The sequence below is a fragment of the Topomyia yanbarensis genome, chromosome 3, assembly GCF_030247195.1.
Source record: "Topomyia yanbarensis strain Yona2022 chromosome 3, ASM3024719v1, whole genome shotgun sequence".
In the NCBI taxonomy this organism is placed as follows: Eukaryota; Metazoa; Arthropoda; class Insecta; order Diptera; family Culicidae; genus Topomyia; species Topomyia yanbarensis.
The window spans coordinates 326,421,161-326,442,095 of NC_080672.1; the positions used below are offsets into that span (position 1 = coordinate 326,421,161).

The following is a 20,935-nucleotide window of genomic DNA, read 5'->3' on the forward strand; positions in this document are numbered from 1 at the left end:
GAAGAGGCGGCTAAGCGCGTTAAACTAGATGCTGGCGATCGTTAGGCTAATGAAACTTTGTTCTTGGCTACCAGCCGTAACTTGCCGTTTACTTTAAAAGTAGTGTGGGGTTCAGAAAGATACACTCTAACATCCAATTAACCATATATCATTAAAATTTAAAATCGGTATTTATCGGTATAAAAGATAAAAAATCGGTATTTTTAGAGGCTTTATCGGTATATCGGTATTAAGTATAAAAATCGGTATAAATACCGATAAATCGGTATATCTGGCAACGTTGGTAAGGAGTGGTGATTCTTGGTGAACTTTAGGCTTTTAACTAACGGGTAGCTGCTAATATTGTGCAGTCTGTCGTATCAGGCAATTATGCTCGTTAGCACATTTTCGACTCCCTTACTCGTTGAATCTGGAAACTTGAATGTTTTTGCTCTTCTTACTACAAAGCGATGTTAAATGACTCAAAATAGTTGATTGTTTTTTCATCCACAAATAATGGATTCCATTTAAGTCTCGTGCCTGTGGGGAATGGAACAAATTGTACTTCGTACATTGTTTGAACTGTTTCTCACGAGTTCTTACTATGAAGAAGGTGTGAAACGATTCGCACAAATTGGCAAACTGGGAAAAACCGAACGAAGGCAGATCGATTTCCAGTTAATTGTGACAGTAACACAATAATTATCAAAGAAAATTCTAGGGAATCAATTTTCTTTCACATAGGCCATCCAACCACCATCAAGAAATCACTTAGGTACATACCAAATGAAACCTGCTGTGGCAAATCAAACAGTCATCCTAATGAGCATTCCGTTCTGGCATCGTAAATGTCCCAACAAACTCCTACATTACTGTCAATAAAGATCGGCCATAACTCAATCGATTACCGCAGACTTTCATTGCGTCTTCTCTTTTCGGTCGAAAAAGAAAAAAATCCAAGAACCCAAAATCCAGACCGCTGTTGGAACCAACAGCGATCGAGAGTAATTTATGCGCTTTCCTTCTTAAAGACTTGTTCGCTTTCTTTCTCGAATGCCTCCCCCGCGCACGCATCTTGTTGCATCTACGTATTGGAGAAGCATAACATTCCATGCGGGGAAACAACATACATACAGAACGGCGTCACTCGTTGTCGCCTTCGATATTTACGGCGCGTGGGCATGACAAAGTACAGAATGCTATATTTAAACGATTGTCGCTCGGCATCGACATACTATGTAGGGTACAAAAGGTTCTTCTGCCCTCTAGCGCAGCACCAGCACCTTGTAACCTTAATTACTCAGTGTCATCGCATTGTCTCGTCTTGGTCGTGACCCTTTTCAAGCCCCGCACATACACACTGGCAGATGTGAAAAGATTCACGCTTCAGACAGGGTTAAATTTGATATTTTTTCGGTGGACGTAGGATTCGCATTTCTGGTATATTTTCCTGCGATATAATTGTTAATTCCGTTCAAATGCAGTAGAAGTTCAACTAAAGCAAACTTGTAACAGGGAAAAGAGCTTCATATAGAGGATTTACAACAAGCATTGCGAAACCATTAACTTTACTATGTCGAAAACGAAACTTAAGCAGCAGTTTAAAGTAAATCAAAATTTTAACTAGTGTTAAGTTAGTTTAATAATTACCATGTAGACATCTGATTGACGACTTGAAATAAATAAATAAATAAATAAATAAACATGATGAAGTGCACGATGATTATGTTGTCCTCATTGCGAAATCTCGGAATCCATGTTTCATGCGTTTTCATACCGCTTTTGTGTACTTTAAATTAATGCTCAACGCAAATTTGCTTTGAGTGGTTTCTCATTTCCAACTATTTTCTGAGTTTTCTTGAGGTTCCGCTCAACGATTTTCCAGCTATGACAAATTTGGATATTTTTTCCTTGCGTACGACTAGCACGTTGTTGGATCACGATGTCAGGGGTGCACGGGGATAAATCATGTAAGCGAACTTCTGTAGAGTCGTTGTCAATATATAGGGGACGGTGGGGAGTTGTGAACATAGTTTTATTTTCGGGGCATAACTACCATAATCATTGGTCGATTTTCGAAAGTTGACCGGATATTTGTAAAGGACACCTTAACACATCCACAGGCTGAAGCAATTTAAAATTTGATTATCATCTTTGAGATATGGCAGAATGCGTGGAATCGGCATTTTTTAGTTTGGTGGGTATCTCCATCGACACAATAAAGGTTCATCCATAATTTTTTTTGTCAATGAAAGCCAATTGCGCAAGGAATGTTTTGCACTAATTTACTTTGAAATCAGCTACATAACGGGAATCCACATACCACAAATACAATTGAGTAAAAAAACTTTTTGTTTGGTATATTTATTCGCTAGTTCCCTAAACACGAAGAACACGAGTTAATGAAACATTTGCTAATGAGAAAGTGCCGTCATGACAATGGAAATATTTAAAAGTAGTTTTTATCATTTATAGCTTAGCGGGAATTGACGATGTTCACAACTCCCCATGGTTCACAACTCCCCTACGGGGATGCTGATTTTAACGTTGATGCATTCAGCGTTTTGCTGCATATTGTTTCACGAAACGAATGACTCTGCTTGGGTAATGTTCTTGAACATAATTAGCACTTGATGTGAAATATGATGCTGTTGAAGGGTGTTAACTTCTGCCAGATTGAGGTCCATCTGAAATTTTAATAATTCTCGACAAACATGTCAAACAAAGTGCAAATGAGAGCCTCTCTTTGTTTACTTTCTCTTTCGATTATTACGGCGTCAGCATAAAACTTTTCAATATTGTTTCAGGATATATCGAAAAACGCTGATTTCGACTAGCATATTATGCTAAGAGTTAATTAACAAACGTATAAACGGACGAGGTATTAGCGAAAGAGAAAGTAAACAAAGAGAAACTGTCATTTTCACTTAGGGCCATTTGACATGTTTGGCTAGAATTGTTCCACTTCCCGAATAACTGGTCTTACGGGAAATTTTGAAAAGTCAATAACAACACAGTAAGTCCGTATTGGGGCTTGCTTTTGCTGTGTATCGACACTCATCACTATTTCACACGGTAGGTAGAGGCAACGTGTTTGTGCACTGAATAAAGAACAACCGATAAGTAATTTGTATGTTTGCTTCACTAATACCTATAACGGAGCGAGTTTGTGTGCTTCTACTATGTGCGAGTTGAGAAGGGAGACCGAAATATTAGCAAAATATATAGTACGCTGTTTTATCAATTTCATATTGTCTAATCTATGTATTATTGTATTAGTAAAACGGTCGACGTAAAATTTTGAGCTGCGGTCAAATTGATTGCGGACATCCATTCTTATTCTTATTTCTTTTTGCGGTAAGGAATATATCGCCACACATAATATTACTGGGTACATTTCGTTGAAGCCAACGTTTTTAAATTCGTCTACCTGTTACGGCCCAATGCGTCAGCTTAAAGGAGTCGTGGGTCTTTCATATATTTTATTGCTCTTTAATAAATTCACAAAAAATAAATAAGCAAAATAAATTATGTGTCCATCGAATTCTTCACACGCAATTTACCAATCCGTACGGAGATTCTGTTACTGGTTGGGAAAAAGTTTGTGCTGAAGTTTCCGTAATAGTTTTGCTTTTGTCTTTGGTAGTACCGCGCAGAGGTTTCCATAGTGTGCTGATTGTTTATAGTATTGACACCTGAGAATCTGATTGTCAGAAGTAAACAGCGTGGTCTAAGAATAAGCGGTATATTTCTTACGCATAGTTTAAGCATATATATTTCTTACGCATAGTTTAAGCACAACCAATCAACATAAAATGTTACATATTGAACCAAACCTTCTTGGTTATCAGGTCATTTCATTTGTAGTGGGTGATCGAATCCGATTAAACTTATTTGAGAAGATCTGAAGAAAGAAAAAAGAAAACCGTGACCAACTAATATCTGGAACTAAATCTTAATAGCACAAGATTATCTTTTAAAAATTGTAAAAAAATTTCGATTGAGTGGTAAAAAAACCCGGAACGGTGAAGAATAACCTAATTTTAGACAATATAATCAGCTTTCTAGTTCTATTTTGCCATTATTGTAACTAAAGCTACAAAGCAATGCTCTTAATCATATATCGAAACTATAAATATACAAGAATCAAAAACAATTTTATATATGGGCTTATATGCGTTTTTGCAACGGTTTTTCGAGTGGCACTGTATTCATTCATAAATAGGCTTTGTAGTATGTACCTATTAGCAGAAGCAAAATAGGATAGGCTAAGTGGAAATTAATCACACGAAGTGGAAATGAATCAATAAATTGGTCGAACGTAAATAATAAACTTTCGTTGTGCTTTCCATCGATCCGCGTGCTAAGAAAGTTTTCGTCTTTGTGCAACGAAAGCACAGATTGCTATCATGCAGGTTACGCATGCAACCGCTAACAAACAGAGATGCCACATTGAAATCTTTGTTTCGGTCAAAAATATCTTTTTACCATCTGTGATAACTGAAACAGGAAAAAATGTGTGATAAATTTCCGAAAAATCTGTGAAAAAGCAAAATGTTTCAGAAAATCTGTCAATCAAAATTTTTATCAAAATGCCAAAAATCTGCCATCTGTGAAAAATAATCTGTTATCAAAAATTGTGAGAAAAATCTGTGAATATGGTAACCCTGCTAACAAATTAGATGTACCTACCTACACATTCGCCTCAAACAGTGAGCCTAAGCGCACAAAGCACAATGAGTCAACGGTGATGATGATGGGTAGAGCGACAGAGACAACTAGTACCACGACACTATGTTAACCGTGATTGCAAATGGAGCTCGAATATACAAGCGAGTTTGTGTACGAGATTATACATAAAAGTGTGCTGAAAACGACCACAACACAAAACAAAAGCATAGTGTTTGAACGGACAAGCTCAGTCGCGTATCGGACGGCACTGGGTAGCGTACCTCCACAGCCAGTGTAACGAACTTCTAACTCAGCTACACTGGCTGTGAAAACACACAGCGCAGTAATCTGCTCCGCCTGCCGTTCAACAGGCAACTGAGCTTGTCCGACCAAATCCGTTCTTTAAATAGTCGATGGTGACGTCATTCTTAGAAGCGTAGCGCGCTAGGTTTATAAATCTGTTGTACCGGACTTAGGAAGCGCTATCTTCTGTGTGTAAATGCGCAATATTTTGAGTAAGTTGTACATTATTTAAATTTTTAATGCCATGATATCAAAAATCTTTTGGTTTATCTATTCTTAGAAGTATTTCAGGGCGACATGCGCAAAAATTTGAAAATTTATCGTGAGATGGCTGAATTATATGCGTTTTAAATTGGACCACTTTTCGTTACATACCATTTTTTGCAGAATTTGCAAAGTGCACCCCCATATCGAAAACAAAGACGTAGCCCTACGTCAAAAAATCAGAGATGTTGCAAACTGTGTGCTCTTTTATGCCGCGTGTTCTATTTTGCAAGATCACTGTCAACTAGCCCCGGTCTCTCCTATATTTAAAATGAGCGTTAAAGCGGACGAAGAATTGTTTTTGAGTGTTATGTTTGTTAATCTGTGTTAATACATGCCAGTTCTGAGAAAAAAAAAACGGCACATTACGGTCTACCCTACTAAGAAACCGCTGAATATAAACAATGGCAAAAATTGTGACAGTTGCAAAGGTAATATTGACAACGGCAAAAGCAGCGCTAAGTACCTCGAAATCTACAACCAGTACCATCATTAAGGAAGTTCACATTCGTAAGGGTAAAAAGTAACGAAGAAATCAGATATTCGCGAACATGAAGGCAGCATCTACGATGATGCCACGGAAATGTACAATAGTGAGATAGAACTGAACAGTTTTGTTGGACGAATTTGGTTTGAAATGCTTTTGAGATTAAAACTTATATAAAATTGAAACTAATTTGAAACTTCTCCTCAAGTAAAAAATTTCGGAGGGGGACCCCCAAGACCCTCCCCCTGGGTCCGCCTCTGAGAAGGGGAAAGGTCTTTCGACCCGCATCCTCACTACAAGAACACCGTTAGGAATACCCGGGAACAAGTTTCTCCAAGTATCAGATAGAATGGATTCTACTTCACCATATTGCGACATGCATTTTGTTATTAGCTCAGGAGGGGTACACGGTGATGAGTCATGTATCCTTACCTCTATGTAGCCATTTTTTATATATACGGGAATCTTAATTCCAAAGTCTTCAATTTCAATCACGTGTTTTCAGTTGTTGCGCAAAACGAAAAATTCAGTTTGGGCTTACATATTGAATGATATCAATACTGCACTGCGGAGATGATGATATTGTAAATAAATGACCTCCGTCAACCTAAGCTCCATTTTCACCTTCAGAAGGTATTCCACTTCACTAAAACTAGATTGCAAATTTAAAGTGACCGCAGCGTTGGGTCGAAGCTTTTTCGTCAAATTACTCTAGATGGCAAAAGTAAATACAAGGGTTCATTTGTTCTTTTAATAATGAACACTATCACACTCAATTCGGCTCGGTAATTTCCCAACCGCTGTGTAGTCAGCAAATTTAGAAACTGATATCTCAGTAAAGTGAGATTAGTTTGCTGATTTTCGATGAAATATTTTTCGAGTTTCGGCACTCAAACGTCACTTTTACTGAGATCTCAGCAAAAAATAATGTTTGCTGAATCTCAGCTGTTGAGATTTCGGCAAAAGATACCAAAAAAGTCAGACCAAACTAAGTGACAATATAATGATACGGAGAAAAACGAGTTTAAAGTTTGAATCGCAGCATCCTTTACAATATAATTGAAAATTATTTTTTGCCATAATTATTCAAATCTGGCAAAAGTCGACTGTAGCTGAAGAAATTCTTTATCCATTGCTATTATTATCTCATTTTTTGATATTTTGCGACTTAGTCCGGTCTACCTAACACTGACCAGTTGTCGTTCACTTGGCTCTGTTGATGGTCTGACTAGGACTAGGAAGTAGAAAATAGACTGAATTGCTAAATTTGTCAACATTTAACCTAAATTGGCTGCTACAGAGCAGATACCGGCTATAGTTGAGGAATTAAAAAGTATCAATTTTAAATAAAACTTCAAGGGGCAGCCCTATGGGTTTGCGCGAAATGTAGACGTAGGACTGTACCACTCAATGTAAAATATTTATTTTCTTAGTACGTTTAGAATAATAATAAATCAAATATATTTCTTACGTATAGTTTAAGCACAACCAATCAATATCGAATGTTACATATTGAACCAAACCTTCTTGGTTATCAGGTCATTTCATTTGTAGTAGAATCCGATTAAACTTATTTGAGTAGACCTGAAGAAAGAAGACAGAAAACCGTGACCGAACTAATGTCTGGATATAAATCTTTATAGCACAAGATCAGCTTTTAAAAATTGCAGAAACTTTTCGATTGTGTGTGGTAAAAAACCCAGCCCGATCAAGAAAAATCAAATTTTAGACAATATATAATCACATTTCATGTATCGATCAAGCTGTCTAGTTATATTTTGACATTATTGTAACTTTTTTAAAGTACGCATACAAATGTAGCGAATGCATTGGTCTTAATCATATATTGAATTTATAAATATACAAGAATCGAAAACAATTTAATATATGGACTTAAATGCGTCAACGGTTTTTCAAGTGGCAGTGTATTCATTCATATATAGGCTTTGTAGTATGTACCTTTTAGCAGACTCAAAATAGGATAAGCTGAGTGAAAATGAATCACGTTAAGTGGAAATGAATCAATGAATTGATCGAACGTAAATAATAATTTTTTTTTTTTTTCTTTTTTCCCTTTTTTATTTCGACTATGTTAGTCACATTTTCTTTTTTACGTTTTAACGACATTCAATTAGCTAGAGATTACTGGGTAGGGAAAGTTATGAAACTTAGAGCCATAGTACTCAAGTGAGAGCAAGGATGTGAAGTAAACAGATCGGAAAACTAGAAGTGGCAGGGTCATTAGAGCAGGCTTAATATCGTGCGGGCTTAATTTTTGCCTTCTGATAATGAGGGTCGAGCTTAGGCAGAATAACTACGAATCACTCGAGTTCACTATCATGTGTCCTTGATAAAGGTAGACGTATCTATCTTTGCCGCGTTGTCACGGTAAAGATAGATACGTCTACCTTTATCAAGGACACATGATAGTGAACTCGAGTGATTCGTAGTTATTCTGCCTAAGCTCGACCCTCATTATCAGAAGGCAAAAATTAAGCCCGCACGATATTAAGCCTGTTCTAATGACCCTGCCACTTCTAGTTTTCCGATCTGTTTACTTCACATCCTTGCTCTCACTTGAGTACTATGGCTCTAAGTTTCATAACTTTCCCTACCCAGTAATCTCTAGCTAATTGAATGTCGTTAAAACGTAAAAAAGTAAATAATAAACTTGCATTGTGCTTTCCATCGATCCGCGTAAATTTGTTGCTAAGAAAGTTTTCGTCTTTGCGCAACGAAAGCACAGATTGCTATGATGCAGGTTACGCATGCAACCGCTAACAAACAGGGATTTTTCGGTCAAATATCTGTGATAACTAAACAGCAAAAAAAAATCTGTGAAAATCTATGATAAATTTCCAAAAATCTGCGAAAAATCACAAAATTTCCAAAAATCTGTGAAATTTTCATCAAAATTCCCAAAATCTGCCATCTGTGAAAAATAATCTATGATCAAAATTTGGGAAAAAAGTCTGTGACATTACAGAAAAATCTGTGAACACGATAACCCTGCCAACAACACATTCACCTCAAATATTGTACCCAAGCGCACAAAGCAAAATGAGTCAACGCTGATGATGATGGGTAGAGCGAAAGAGACAACTAGTACCACGACAGTATATTAACCGTGTTCGCAAATGAAGCTCGAATGTACAAGCGATTTTGTGTACGAATAATTGTGTTCAAGATTGTACATAAAAGTGTGCTGGAAACAAGTTCAGTCGCGTGGTGAACGGCACTGAGTAGCGTACCTCCACAGCCAGTGTAACGCACTTCTAACTCAGCTACACTGGCTGTGAAAACACACAGCGCACACTGACGAATTTCCCTAAAAAACTGGCCAAAAGTCGAAAATGGTTTTGATTAACCTGCAAAAGTACATACCACGATTTTTTGGGGCGCAGATTACAATTTTGATGTCATATTTTTAAAATTCAAAATAGCGGATATAAAATGGCCGACATTTTAATATAAATATAAGTAAATTTTCAACGAAGTAATGGTTTTGATGGTTCCAATGTATGCCAATAACGTTCACAATGTATAGAATTTTAAATAGTGTGTAGTTGAATGATAGATTTTGTTGATTTGCACGCAATAAGATATTTTAGTGGCTAGATGATGTAGCTTTTATGAGAATTGATGTTATTAGTCCTTTCATACTATGTATTTTGAAATATTATAACATAGTTATACAACTTTTCAACTCTCAGTATGATTATTATTCAATTGCTGTCCTATGTACATATTTCTCAAAAAAACGAAAAAGAGTTTTTTTTAATTATAGAAAATATGCCGATTCTCTGACGAGATGCATGGAGTGAAAATTGACAACAAGTTTGCATGCAAATTTTAGTAACTAAAAAATGAAAATGACAAAAATACGAAAACAAGTGAAATTCACTAAGATTCATAGTTTTATTTAAATTGTTGGACCGAGGATTTTTCCAATGTCCATTATTACGATGAAGCGTCTATTTAAATGCATGCGCTATACTTGGTCAGAACATGCTTGTACTGCTTCATGGTATAGTTTTGAGCAACCACCTCTTGTTGTCATGCTTGCTGACATACTACGACTGACAACATTCTCAAAATAATAAATTCGTCAAGCTGGACCGTACGCCAAAGTGAAAGTTTTAGCCAAATCACGGACGGAGATCCCAGTATTATTTTGCATTACTCTACTGATTTTCGCTCGTAGAATCCAGTTATATATTCCACCTCTAGATGTGTTTTTCTTTGCATGATCAAACGTTATAGTTTCCTGGTAACGTTTAACCATGGTATTCGTAATCGATTTTTGGAATTTGGAACCTTTGACGATCACTTCTGTTGAGCTCGTTGGTTTTCAATATGAACGACCAAAATTATATTCGTCTTTTGCGTTCCACTTTTGATAACTTTTGAAAATGTTTATGAATCTCGATGAAATTTTCACCACTAAATACACAATTGCTCCTGTTCAAAATGCAGTATTGTGCGACTCGCTACGACAACAGTAGCTGCAGCATCAATAAAAGCACGAGTCTAAATTTCAAACTGCAAATCTTATAATCCGTCTCCACTTAATCAAAGATTACTAAAAAAACGGGCAAATTCGTGCAAAAATTCTATAATGTTCCAAATCGTTCAAGGAACACAAATTGTCTTGAAACATAGTGGACATACGTGGACAAAAAAGTATTTCGATAACTTAGCAAAAATGTGTGCTGAAACCATCTGCTACAAAATCGTGAAAGTTAGACATTTTCTATAAACAAACAAAATAGTATATTTTGACATCAATACATATAAATAAAGCATATACCTTCTGCATAACTTTTTGGGGGTGGGCGTAGCGTAGTTGGTAAATCGATTTCCATGTACGCAGCGTACCAGGGTTCGAGTCCCGACCCCGCACATAGGGTTACAAATTTTTTCATAAGAGATTTTTCTAACCCGAAGAGGCGAATGACCTTAAGGTTAAAACATCTATAATCGAAATAAAAAAGCATAACTTTCCGTTCATCCATATTCGAAACCGGCAGTTTTATCAAAATCCAGCTACATTTGAATAATACTGCAATATTTCGAGTACTCGTTAAAAAAAACGCGATGGTTTAAACTGTTTGGGTATGTCAACACCTCAAATATGGAAATTTTTGAGAGTTTCACATAAAATAGCATGCGGCAGCACCATCTGAAGGATAATATATGTACTAGAACCCAAAATACTACCATGCCATTTTCGACTTTTGGACAGGTTTTTATGCAAATCCGCCACTGTGCAGCGTAGTGATCTGCTCCGCCTGCCGTTCAACAGGCAACTGAGCTTGTCCGGCCAAATCCATTATTTAAATAGTCGGTAATGACGTCATTCATAGAAGCGTAGCCTGCTAGGTACACAAATCTGTTGTACCGGACTTGGGAAGCGCTATCTACTGTATGTAAATGCGCGATATTTTGACTAGGTTGTACCTTATTTAAATGCCATGATATCAAAAACCTTTAGGTTTATCTATTGGGATCTATTCTTCGAAGTATTTCGGGGCGATATGTGCAAAATATTTGAATATTTGAATATTTGAAAATTTATCGTGAGAATATGCGTTTAAAATTGGACTACTTTTCGTTACATACCATTTTTGTAAAATTTGCAAAGTGCATCCCCATATCGGAAACAAAGACATAGTCCTACGTCAAAAAAGTGCCCGGTTTTGCATGAATAGCGAATTATTAAAGGAGGCTTTGAATATCGGTTGCGGTAGAGTCAACTCGTAGATGACCGTTTTATTTTCTGAATTATTAGTTGCTAGTTTTCAGAATTTCGTACGGACATAGCTTATAAATTACGAAAATTACGATACTGCGCAAAGTTATTAGAAGTTGTGTTTAGAACGCATCCAGGCAGACATAAATTTAAAAGGCAGAAAATCGAAATGTAGTACTTACACTCTTGTAATGCTCATTTTGTAAGATACTGATAATGTTGTATAGCAGTTTAGCGTACATTCGAGTTACAATGAAAATTTTCTCTTGTCACGTGACAACCCATCGTCGCTCTTGAAAACACTCACGCATTCATCGCAACACTTTTTGTACGTCTGAATTCACACATTAGCAGCTATAGATACGCAAAAGAACAAAACTAAGGAAGATTCAAAAGGGCAGAGGTAATTTACAGACAAGCATGTAAATGGAACCAACATTCCATTCATTGAGAGCATCTTTGTTTGAAATTCATTGCCGCCCTTTTTTCTTGTTCCCGAGGAGCACTGTCACTCTGCGATGACATGCACGAGTCGCACCGAAGGATGACAAACTTCCAGCCAACTCCCACACTGCTAATAAGATGAGGTGAGCGAGGTGTGAATGCATCATCTCCCTAATGGAAAAGGTACCCTCCCAGGCGTCCATCATGTGATTAATGACTATCTGGTTTGGGAAGAAACGAAAGAATTGATATGTCCTAGATATATCCATCGTACATTTATGGTCGTACTGCGGCTGCTCTATCTGTTTTCAAGTGGTACAAGATTGACCCAGCTACACGAGATGCATGACTGTCTGGTTCCTGGGGTTCCTTCTGCTAAGACATAACAAACGATGGAAGTGGAAGCAGCAGGGCATGACAAAGTTCTGGTTTCAAGCACGCTCCGTCGTCTTGTCTGAATGTTGCTATCTGAACCCTGGGAGAACAGGAAATCTGTCCCACTGAGTGCCCTGGTTCGATGACGAACGAGACGAACGATCATGTTATGTTTGATTCACACTTTCCCGAAAGGTGCGATGTGTGTATTTACAATGGGTAATGAAAATAAACAAAACAAGAAAGTAACATTTAAGGCGACGGAATGGTATGGGAGCTCTATAATCAGTTGCTGCTCTAGGTAAAGGGTGGGATGTGAGCAATCTGGCATCTTTTGCCAGATGAATTACAGGGTTTTGAGATTGGTGTTTTGTAGAAACAATTGAAATTGGCAGCCGAAACATTCAAGTCAAGTCCATTTCTTGACAGCCTACGTGGCAAGTAATAATTTTGCGCCGTTTCTCGTGTAGGTTTTAATTCACCGCAAATCTGCAGCTCAATCATGAGAAATCACTTCGTGACAGTGATATTTTTTAATGAGCCCATAAAACCCACCAAGAAAAATGAAATAGCTACCGTACCAAATAGAAACGGAGGGAGCGTCTGTTCCAACGGGGACACCAATGCAATACCTACTGCTCCTTTATTTTTACTGTTAGCAACAACTAACTTCCATTTCCCGGCTTATGCCCGGCGAACGTGTGCACAGAAAGTACAAACCATTTGCTCGACACACGAAACAAAGCTAACTTATGCCTTATAACTAGACCCGAGCGCCCCGACAATCTCAGCTGTTTCAACTCAGCCAATGATTGGATTAATGATACCTATGAAGAGCGCGAGCCACATAGAGCAAGAATATTGCCGTACCCCGTTCCCAAAGACACGTTCTCCTTCCTCGGCTGCAGTACTATGATTATGAACATTTATTACCTAGTTTGAATCAATGAATGGATTACTACACTCCTGAGCCTACTAGCTACTGGGCCGTGTAAAGAAAAGCCCTGCTAGCCAATACCAACACGAGTTCGGTCAACCCAGAGCGAATGACGCGTGAAGAGTGAGGTTGAAATGCATTAAATTGAACTTCAGCAACGGTTGGCAAGATAGCTTCACTGCATCGGAGAGAACGGTGAAAGCAAACGAGAAAAAAAACTGCATCTGGGTCGTAAATGCAACACAATGCACCCGACTTGAACTACTGGTTTAGACCGCGGAAAATGGTAGCAGAAAAATGCCATCAATTTACTACATGCAGGCCAGTGTAATCGCGAGTTACTGTTATCTGGCATGCCTCTTGTGCCCTGGGCTTTCCTGCCAACAATTATATAGATCTACGACTAGATCTGAACTCTTGCCAAGTATAATTCATCCGACGAAATCTGGCCAGTCGTATCTGATAAACATTTCTTTAAGCCACTAAATGAAATGATACAACCACCAGATTTTATAATGGTTCCAATTTGTCTTTCTTCTTTTGCAGATTTAGCGCACAACCGTTAGGAAACCTCATTAGCCATGGGCGAGACGGACGATAAAGATACAGCACCGCCGACGGTAATCGAGAAGCCAGCCACAGAAACACCTGCTCCAGCCGTTGACATTCAGGAACCGGAAGTAGATGCAAAAGAAACCGAGAAGCTACTTGGTCACAGCGAGGAGAAAACCGATGAAAAAGAAACGGAAAAACCTGCCGACGAAAAAAAGAAAAGTAGTGAAAGCGTGAACGGAACGAACGGCGAAGAAATAATCAATATCCCAGAGGAAGCTACGAACGAAACTGCCAAAGCCGAGGAAGACAAACCCAAATCGGATAAACCCAACAAAGTACAAGCGGAGGAACGAGAGGTCAAACCCAAGAAAGTTCCGGCCGGTGCCTTCAAACTGCCAGGATTTTTCAACAAGAACAAAACCAAGGAAGCAGATGGTGCTGACAATGAACTGCTAGAGAAGCAAGACGTTGAGAAAGAGGTGAAACCTGCTGAAATCGAGGAGAAACCGAAGCGAGCTGGATTCTTCGCTAACCTACGGCTTAGAAATCCATTCGCTAGAAAACCAGCAGAAACTCCAGCGGCCGACGAATCCAAAACTAAGCCAGAGGAAGAAGAAAATGACGAAGTGACGGCGGAAGCCACCGACAAGAAACCGGACGAGGATGAAACCGTCGTCGCCGAAAAGAAGGAAGAAGAAGCTAGCCAAGCTCCGAAGAAAGGATTGCTGGACGCACTGAAAGTTCCCTTGGCCAGCATAATTCCCAAACGGTTTAAATCTGGCAACGGTGAAACAGAAGACGATTTGGAGCTCGGAAAGAGACCGAAAAATCAAGCCGGTCTGGCTTCGATGGAGACGTTGGATGATTCGCTGAAGGACACGGAACAGAAAGATACTGTCGATAAGGCGGCCGTGGCAGCAGCTGCTGCAAACGGTACCGATTCGGAAGCGCTAGTCAAACCCGAAGAGAAGAAGGACGCCGAGAAGGAGGAAGCCGATGAACAGACGCCCTCGAAATATCCCTGTCTGGAGCGAATTCGGACGTACAAGTGTTCTGTGGGTAAGTGAGGCTCATACGTAAAATCTCATGTACATGAAATGAATCTGTAACATAATTATTTTCAATGCACTTGGCTCATGGCTGCTCGCCCCCATTCCTGCTGATGTCTAAAAAAAGAAGGTGAGAAAGAAGATCACGATTTTATGTATGAAAGGCTAGATCGTTGTAAGGTTCAATTCTGAAAACCGGAAAAGTGGTCCTTCCTCATTGCACGATTTTCCTTTTGGTATTGACTTGACATTCGCGAGACAGAATCAATTTAGACAAATTTTCCAATTTTTTCTTGTTTTGACGTAAGCAAACTTGCATATTTTTAGGGCTCCGGTCAACTGCACAGCCAATTGCTTCACACTGAACATGTAACAACGACACATACACGACAACTGTTCTATCTATTATACTTTCCAGATCGCTACGTGAAAGAAAATATCTTAAGGTTCAAGTTACCGTTTTTAAGCATGTGTTAGAATTGAACGCTTGGTAGTGTGCGTAGGAAAATTTGTGTTCAGCTTTGCCACCGGATTATCCATATAAACCTTTTTAAAACTCTAAAAGAAGAATATCAGTCGATTTATTAGATCATCACGATTCAATTCATGCAAAATACCTGTTGGAAAAACCATCGGCTTAGCTGGATGGTGCTTTTGAAAAAGTGGCTGTGGTTTTTTCATTGCGCAGTTGTGTTGCGTACCCCCGCTCGGTGTGGTAGTGTGATAAAAAATCACAGCCACTTTTTCAAAAGCACCATCCAGCTAAGCTGATGGTTTTTCCAGCAGGTATTTTGCATGAATTGAATCCTGATGATCTAATAAATCGACTGATATTCTTCTTTTAGAGTTTTGAAAAGGTATAAATGGATAATCTGGTGGCAAAGCTGAACACAATTTTTCTTACGCATACTACCAAGCCTTGAGGTAACTTGAGCCTTAACAGTGATCATTCATTTATCGTTCAATTTTTTTTTTCATTTGAGCACTCCGGGCTCGAGAATATTTAACATCTACTGTTGCCTCTCGCCGTTTTTGCACACACTTTATTGTACGATTTTTTGTGATGACTACAGCGAACCTTTCAATACCCTTTTAAAAAATTGCACTTATCAGTCGGAAAAATATATATCAATTTTGTATTATCTGTTAAAGTATTCATGATTTTTGTTTATAAAACAAAAAATGATTTTAAGAAAATCTTTCAAAAGCGACGTGGGAAAAACAAAATTCCCCTGCCTTTTTCAGGCGGAGCCGGCAATTTGTATCCGTATTAAAACGTCACGGAAATGGATCGGATAGGTGTAAATGATGCTTAAACCATGCACACATGAACTAATGGGGTTGTTTCGAAAGGGTAGTATAGACGAATTTCGCGCCAACTCGAGCAAATGTTGGCAAAACCCTCTCAGATTTTAATGAAACTTTCTATACATGAGAACTTTGTCACAAAAAACCACTTTGCATACTTTGTTTTTCCAAAAACGATCTAGACTGTCTTTTGAAAAGGGTCAAACTTTTTTACCATTTTTTTTTTTTCAAATGGCTGTAGTCTAAAAATGACAAATCCTACAAAAGAATGTTGTAGGAGTGATTTTCACAAAATTAGTCAAATTTTTGAATAATAATATGAAAAAATTCTTCATCGATTGCTACACTGAAAAAAATCGACTTTAAAACCTTTAAAAACGATTTAAAAAAAACATCTTTGATTTGGATGAAATGTTGTTCCAAGATAAATAGTTACGTTCACCTACCATCAAAAATACAAATTGGGCATTTTCAACGAAAAAAAATTATTTGAGAAAACTTTTCCTTGTCCATTGAATTTTTTTCCAGCGTATTTTTATCGAAAACTAAGCCAATGAATGTCATAATAATGTCAGAATCCAATTTTCCAACTGCTAGTTGGCATATTACTCTGGTCACCTGTACCTTACCTGCATCAATACTCATTTTAACAAATAACAGTACTATAAAATTAAGGCCTTAAAGCAGTCTAGTGACAACAGTTGTGAAGAGCAGTTCTAGTAAAATTATTATTATGGATCAATTGTATAAATCAAAATTAAACAGTATCAAGTGCTGTGCAAAGATAAACAACCTGCAGTGTAATCGTAATAATTTACGACCGGAAGTCGCCATCTTGGATTTCAACGTGTTGTCAGACATAAATTTCTGGCACCTACTCGTCAAGATCATTCCGAAAATACCCAATCACTCTAGATTCTAGACTGTGAACTCTGTACTCTGCATTCTTCACGCTGGATTCTAGACACTGGGTTCTGGCCTCGATATTCTGTGCTATGGACTCTGAACTATGAACTATGGTATCTGGGGTCTTGATTCTGGAATGCGAACTCTAGACTTTGAAGTCTGGACTATGAACTCTGGAATCTGCACTCGAGACTCTGGATTCTGGACTCTTTGCTCCCATGGGGATTCTGGATTCTTGTCTCTGGACTATGAACACTGAACTTTATATTCTGGACTCTTCACTCTCATCGCTAGATGATGGACTCTTGGCGATGGCCTCGAATTTCTATACTATGCACTCTGGACTCTGAACCATGGGCTCTGCACAGTGGTTGGAAACGCCAAAAACGTGAACTTAATTCATTAGAGGCCAAACCATCGAATATATTCACAGGGTGTCTTTGGAGGAATTGTTTGTACGAATATTCCCCACAATCTGATAATAACTGTAATTAAGCATGGCCTACTACGATCGAACTTGAAAAATTAACTTTTTATACTGACGAGGTAGAAAGTTGATGACTTCGACAAAATTATAGAAATGCTCATAGTGAAGAATTTTGTTGAAGAACTTGAGCTTGTAGGACTAAAGGTTATCGCTTTTTGAGGCGTTTTCTAAAGCCATAGCTGGAAAATGTCATGGTTATGACCAGTCATCTGGTGACTGGTCGCATGTTTGCTCGTGACATGTGCAAGTTGCGGATTCTTGCGACATGTGACACAAGTGCGTGTACTATGACACGATACATTTTCCCCGTGACATGTCATAAAATTTGTACATGTTTCAAAACAAAACTAGTTTGTCAAGCGGCTGTACATTTACTGAACTGTGACATGTATGTTCGTTTGCGAACGGTCGCGACAATAGAAAAACAGGTTTGCTTGTTATGTGACATGTCGACAATGAACCGGTATTGAAAATGGGTAAAATATTGGATACCGTACTTTGGCGGATAATTGGAAATATAGAAAATGAGATAATTGTATTTCTTTCAACATTTCACAAATAAATATTGTTTGTTATTGCGGTTTAGAGGTGTTGAAAATCAATAGTTTTAGACATTTTAAACGCACACTGGGAAGTAAATGCGTCAAAATCGAAAAATTTTCAACTTTTCACAGATAAACATTGCTTGTTATTGCGAGTTAAGAGGTGTTTAAAATCAATTGTTTTAGACATTTTAAACGCACACTAGGAAGTAAATGCGTCAAAATCGAAAAAAATTCAACTTTTCACAGATAAACATTGTTTGTTATTGCGAGTTACGAGGTGTTGAAAATCAATAATTTTAGACATTTTAAACGCACACTGGGAAGTAAATGCGTCAAAATCGAAAAATTTTGAACTTTTCACAGATAAACATTGCTTGTTATTGCGAGTTAAGAGGTGTTTAAAATCAATTGTTTTAGACATTTTAAACGCACACTAGGAAGTAAATGCGTCAAAATCGAAAAAAATTCAACTTTTCACAGATAAACATTGTTTGTTATTGCGAGTTACGAGGTGTTGAAAATCAATAATTTTAGACATTTTAAACGCACACTGGGAAGTAAATGCGTCAAAATCGAAAAATTTTGAACTTTTCACAGATAAACATTGTTTGTTATTACGAGTTGTTTATCATTTTTACCTGCAACCGCCGGCGCGGCCCGGCGCGGCGGCGCTGGGCACACCTCTAATTTTAAACGCATTTTTAAATTTCCATTTTGTTGAAATTACTTCCCGTTGTGCATTTCAAATGTTCAAAACTTTTGATTTTCAAGTCCTAATAACTCGGAAAAACAAGCAACATTCATTTGTAAGAAGTGAATTTTGCGATTTTGACGCATTTACTTCCCCATGTGCGTTTAAAATGTTCAAAACTAGTGATTTTCATATCCTAGTACAGTAGGATTCCGTTTTTGGCAACAATTTTATTTTTTGCTGTTGCCAAAACCGGTACCGTGCCAAAAATTGAACCTTATTTTTAAAGTTTGGATTTTCAATTTACGACTTCAAAAATGTTTCAAGGATTTTTAACCATGTGTGAAATGGAATTAGAAGAAAGGAAAAAATAAGAAAATTCAATTTTATTCATATGTTTATCAAATTCAGTCTTCGCACAGTGATCACCTTCCATAAAAAAGTCGGTCAAAACCTCAAAAGGGATCCGAATTTCATAAAAACTTCACATTGGGGTAATTTTACGTCGCTGAATTCATGTTTGGTGTTAATTTATTATTTCTTTTTCCCCGAAAATTTTGGCACCTATGGAGGTTTGCAAAATCAACATTTACGAATATAAAGTGCACTATATCTGAAAATGCATTTTCAAAAAGATATCGTAAACTATTTGGGAGCTATCAGTTTTGTATTCCTAAATACGGGCTTTCGATATGTATTGCAAATTTAGTGCCAAGTTTTGTAGTGACGTTGTATTATGCGGTGTAGCGCATTCATCTGCATTCGACTATAAAAATTGATTCCGTCTAACACTAGTTACACTGCTACCACTTGTATTATACATAAACAATACATTTCTATACTTATTGTTATCATTAAATACGACACATATAGTGTAAAACATAGTTAAGGACATTATACATGCGAGCCACAACATAGCTTCTGCGCCGCGCACACCCCTCTCCCCTGCCTAACCATGTATCTGACATGAGCAAATATAAAAATACGTTTTTCAACACACTAACCTTGCTGGTGTGCCACGAAACTGCTACTTAAGGAAGCTAGAATATTTTCCTATACAATCAATCCGAGTTTTTGACGGAATGCCATCTGTAGCTCCTATTTTGTGCGAATATATCGCCCCTCTTCACTTGGGGTTTCCTTTCGAAACACTTCTCGTTTTCATTGCACTTTTTCAAATGCACTTTTTTCACACACCACTGCAAAAACACTCGCGAAACTTTAATCGTTTACTAACAAAACTTCAAATTTTCTGCCAATGTGCAGATGACCAAAGGAAAATGTTCGGAAACTCTCATTTGTGCGTTTGAATTTTCACTTCAGATTTCAGTTTTTCCTAATGTAAACAAGCGAGTCGGTGCCTAGCAACGTGGCTTCCGCATATCTTCACCTTAACCTTTAAATGCATAACGCTTTTTCAAAACAACATTGCGAAAAACATCACAAAATTATCACAGTAGAGTATTGAAACTGTAAGACAATTTAAACAAAATTAAAAAAAAATGATTTGGGCTTTTGAGGATTAATATGACTCCCATGTTTGGAAATAAAGTCAAATGCAATGTCAATTGATACAAAAATATCTATTGCACATTTTTAAAAGATTTATTATGTACAACAAGAATGTTGACAAAAACGGAACCCATTTGTTGCCAAAATCGGAGTGTGCCAAAATGGGAGCATGCCAACAACGGATCGTGCCAAAACGGAATCTTACTGTAACTCGAAAAACAAAAAAAATTAGCGAAAAGTTGAAAAAATTTCCATTTTGACGCATTTACTTACTAATGTGTGTCTAAAAAGTCCAAAACTATCGTTTTTCAACTTCACGTAACTAGCAATAACAAAAAAAAATTTGAGTGAAAGTAGATTTTTTTCCATTATGACGCATTTACTTCCCAGTGTGCGTTTAAAATGTCTAAAACTATTGATTTTCAAATCCTCGTAACTCGCAATAACAAGCAATATTTATCTGTGAAAAGTTGTAAAATTTTCGATTTTAACGCATTTATTTCCCAGTGTGCGTTTAAAATGTCTAAAACAATTGATTTTCAACTCCTCGTAGCCTGCACTAACGAACAATATTTACCTGTGAAAAAATGAAAATTTTTCAATTTTGACGCATTTACTTCCCCTTGTGCGTTTAAAATGTCTAAAACTACTGATTTTCAACACCTCTTAA

At 37.5% G+C, this 20,935-nt stretch overlaps 1 protein-coding gene across 1 annotated transcript in view; it reads left to right on the forward strand.

The window, feature by feature from the left end:
- Positions 1 to 20,935, forward strand: part of LOC131686735 (neurotactin) — a 143,222-nt gene that overhangs the window by 111,010 nt on the left and 11,277 nt on the right. The window contains exon 4 of the mRNA XM_058970672.1: positions 13,759 to 14,826. Coding sequence (XP_058826655.1) covers positions 13,794 to 14,826 — 1,033 coding nt within the window. The 5' untranslated portion in view covers positions 13,759 to 13,793. The remainder of the gene's footprint in view (positions 1 to 13,758; positions 14,827 to 20,935) is intronic.